General features: G+C 32.8%; 1 protein-coding gene across 1 annotated transcript; it reads left to right on the forward strand.

Moving 5' to 3' along the window:
• On the forward strand, nucleotides 1-1,487 carry LOC132736957 (uncharacterized). Its single transcript, XM_060724170.1, has 3 exons — nucleotides 1-532; nucleotides 972-1,142; nucleotides 1,331-1,487. The coding sequence occupies exons 1-3, from the start codon at nucleotides 351-353 to the stop codon at nucleotides 1,485-1,487; spliced, it is 510 nt and encodes a 169-aa protein (XP_060580153.1). The 5' UTR covers nucleotides 1-350.
• Nucleotides 1,488-4,212: the final 2,725 nt, after the last annotated feature.

Below are 4,212 nucleotides of genomic sequence, written 5' to 3' on the forward strand. Positions count from 1 at the left end.
TTAACTGATAAAAAATGTGGTTTATCTTCAAGGTTGAAGCAGGCATCAGGCACATCGCTTTGGTGATATCCCCTTTATTGAGCCTTATAGAAGACCAGAGAAGAGAGCTTGAGAATCATAATATTTCATCTTTGGGTGTTACTCATGAAACATTCACAGATTTGGATGGTATTTAAATTTAGTCGCAAAGTTTGATTATATAGAGTTATGAGTCTAACAATAAAACTCATCATAACTTTTGAAATATAAATGAAAAGCTGTGCGAGAAATCAATATCATTTTCAATAATTCAATTATTTATATCATAATTAATTCTCTTTCCTTCATGTAATATACATTTTACTTAAATTATGAAAGTCATTTGTTTTTGTTTTTTGTTGTTCGTAGATTTATGTAAGGCAGACGCATCGATAGTTTTCACTACACCTGAAGCTCTTCAAAATAAAAATTGGAGAAAAATATTGTTGGATGAAAACTTCAAGAAAAGATTGTGTCTTATAGCTTGTGATGAGGCTCACTGCATATCTGACTGGTAAGTTACATGTATTATTTGTTGAAATGTCCGCATGTTTATTAGAATATAAAAACAAAACAATACAAAATGAGTCATGATTTGGCTATTTTTGATATTTTAGTCATCAATGCGCACATGTTTCACGTGCGGCCTTATTAAATAGACAACATGTGCGCAGGTAGAAGTTTACATGTGTTCATTCCTGAAATGATCTACTTCTCATGTTCAAACAAAAATGCTAAAACGTACGCGTGTAATTCTAACAGGCACACGTGTAAAAAATGCGTGTGATATCCCATTTATGCCACCGAAAATACAAGCATAAAATATGTTTAATAAAACAGACATAAAAAAGACCACCCCCCCCCCCCCACACACACACATACACACAGCCTTCAGATATATCCTGTGTTTGATGAAGTATCTATCCTGTTTGATAAACTGAAACATATTTCAGGGGTGAAGACTTTAGACCCGAATTTAGGGAAATATCTTCAATTAGGAGCTTTATAGATGCCCCGTTTATAGCCTTGACAGCTACAGCTACAGACAAAGTACAGGAAGATATATTCAGATACCTTTTGTTCGACGAAGACCTCACTGTTTCAGTGGCTGTTATACCAGACAGGTATTTATGCTAAAAAGCAAATGAACGACTTAAATGTTTATTATTTATATATAATTGATTGTGCCCTTCCGTTGTAAAATTAGAATACCTAAAGGTCAATTGTTACAATAAAGTTTTTATACCAAAAAAATAAATAAATAAATCAATAATAAATATAACAATAATGGTCATTTATTCTCTTTTATTAGGCCAAATATCTTTCTTCAAGTAAATGAAAATTGCACAAGAGACTTTCAGTCCGAGCTAGAATGGTATTTGAAATATCTCCTGGAAACCGACGAATGGAAGAAAACAATCGTTTTCTGCAGGTATGCCATTTTGAGCAGAAATCAAGTCTTTTATTGAAAATCTTATTGATTGGTTTATTTCATGTAGATTTTTTTTATCGAAGCATGGTGTAACTGACTGAAAAAAAATATTTATAAAATTTTCGTTTTTCTCAAGAAATTAACGAAAGCAATATAACACATTTAAAACTAAAGTTGAGATTTTATTTCACATAATTTTATGAAATTCAGGTCTTATTCACAAGTGTTTGAGGTATGGGCTTGGCTGGTGGACGCTCTTGGAGATCGTGTTTTTACTCAACACAAGATATCTGCAAGGAGTAGAAAAGTCGAAATGTATCATAGTTCAACAGACGCAGACACCAAAAGGTGGATAATGGAGGACTTTACGAAATGTGACAGTACGATCAAAGTGCTAGTGTGCACTATAGCCTTTGGCATGGGCGTCAGCATTTCTGATACAGAAATAGTAATTCACTGGGGAGCCCCGAAGAGCATACTTGCTTACTGGCAAAAAATTGGAAGAAGTGGAAGAAGTGGCCAGTATTCATATGCCATTATGTATCCGTACAAACATTCACTGATTAGTAATATGGCAACAGAGGAAATAAAAACCTTGTCTAAATCAAGCGAATGCCTAAGGAAATACGCTTTGACAAAATTAGTCACAAAAAAGATGAAAGGGGAACTCCCATCCAGTGAAAACTGTGTAACAAACAATTGCCAAATCTGTGCTTGTGCAGCTTGTAGTTGCTGTTCCTTTTGCTACAAACTTTGCCAGTGCAAAGGAAAGCTAGATGCTTGGTCAAAATTGTTGTTGTAGGAGAATGTGAAACATTAAAGTTAAATATCGCTGGATATTCAGTTTTATGTATATTTCCCCTATATTCAATCGACGATATCATCAACGCTGAATGAAATTTTGTACGTAAATAGATATTAGGCCAAATTTTAGAAATATACGTAGATCTACATGTATTTCTAATCAATAAATTAAATAATTTATTTTAAAAATATTTTTTTCTAATGGATTAATCGCGTCTATATCAATTAACTGATTATCGTTTGATTTTATCAGTACATCAAGTATTTCCTCATTTTAATATTAATAATAACGAATATAAAGCCATGACAGGTAGTTCACGATACCCGTGTTACACCGTGTCATTTTTGAGGAAATGTTTACCAATGCACCGGTTACGTCATTCCCTCTATTTCCAATATGTCCGCTTGTGTATATTTTCACCGATTTGAAAAAATAAAATGGAATATTGTGTTTTAAGTTCAACTTTGAAGAACGATAATTTGGATTTTAATATAAAAAACAGTGCTCTTTCAGGTAATGTAGACCGTTTCTTCTAAACTTATTTAGTTTTCGCTCCCAACAACTTCTAATTGGGAAGCGTCCGTGCATAAAAATGCAGTTCGTGGTTGGACTTGGAAAAAAGACAGCGCCCGTCCAAAATTATCTCGGTGTCTCTTTGACAAGTCTAATTAGTTGGACTACCTGAAATCATATCAATGCTGTATACCAAACATATAGAGGCTGTAATAAGTAGTGGCTGAGAAAATTGTTACGAAAAATTCGTACAATTGACCATTATTATGAATTTAACTAAGTCAGTAAATATGAAATGGATGAGCGACAGACCTTAAATCGAATCCCATGGTATGGGACAATGAGTTAATGTTGTATACTAAATATCATGAGGCTCTGATAAGTAGTTGCTGAGAAAACTGTTAAGAAAAATCGCCCAACCAATTCGCCTGCCTGCCCGGAATAAAGTCTCAATGCATGATGGTAAACAGTATTTTTTTTCATATAGTTATGTAAATTTTTTTTCGAAAACCAGTATTATAGTTGTAACAGATATCCCATTAGTGTTTGAATATTAAAATATTTTTGATAGTGTTTACTCAGGGGTATCATGTTGGCCCAAGCATCTGTGGTTTATCATATTAGAACACCTTTTTAAAAAAAAAAAAACAACAACAAACAGCATGCAAGGACCTCAGGAAGGTCAGAATTTCGTGTGGCAGCCTGTTTGACCAAAATTTTCATGAGTCAATTCAGTTTTTTCTTCTCTTATTTTTCTACATGAACCATTTTCATGTTTCAAAAATGAATTCAAAAATTATTGTTTTGAAAGTCGTTTTGAGAAGATTTTCAAGTTTAAATTGATTATATTGTGAGGTAAGGTTATTTTAAAATTACGCATTTTTTTTGCTTAGTTAACAATATGATAAAGATAATTAAGTATTACTAGCACCATGGATAATTACCATAATTATTGTTCCATTTTCACTTACATTTATTGAGGTCAATAACACATGTGTACATAATTTTATAAATCATAACACGGACGTCGGGAGGGGATATTTACATAAATACTGCATGTCATGCCTTAATACTTCACAAATAGTTAACAAAATACCTGTTTCAACAAAGCACACAGATAATTGTATTCATCTTCACTTCTTTGTTATGAAATACGAGTTTATGTTACAAAATTTCTCAATTTTCTGGCGGACGTTTCGTCATATTATGATACTTCCGGTTTAGTTCTATTTATAATCTCAACTCGAGGTCAGATTGATACAGACGTTTTCTGAGGATGGACTGATTGGTATGCATTATTTACTGATTTGAATCGTATGTTTGTTCACAGAATGAAATATTATGACATAATTCGTTCGTCAGTAAGAGCTGTGTACACGATGTTGAAATATATGATTTTTCCCGCAAACCGGAAGGATACAAAAAGTAATATCCGTTCTGTAAA

Source organism: Ruditapes philippinarum, unplaced genomic scaffold (genome assembly GCF_026571515.1).
Source record: "Ruditapes philippinarum isolate M1 unplaced genomic scaffold, ASM2657151v2 ctg1920_1_1_1_1, whole genome shotgun sequence".
In the NCBI taxonomy this organism is placed as follows: domain Eukaryota; kingdom Metazoa; phylum Mollusca; class Bivalvia; order Venerida; family Veneridae; genus Ruditapes; species Ruditapes philippinarum.

What these genes read in the sequence shown, in the direction of transcription:
- LOC132736957 (XM_060724170.1), top strand. Translation starts at nt 351, where the DNA reads ATGAAAGTCATTTGTTTTTGTTTTTTGTTGTTCGTAGATTTATGTAAG. An exon ending in GCTCACTGCATATCTGACTG is followed by an intron (nt 533 to 971) that starts GTAAGTTACATG and finishes AACATATTTCAG; the next exon opens with GGGTGAAGACTTTAGACCCG. An exon ending in GTGGCTGTTATACCAGACAG is followed by an intron (nt 1,143 to 1,330) that starts GTATTTATGCTA and finishes CTCTTTTATTAG; the next exon opens with GCCAAATATCTTTCTTCAAG.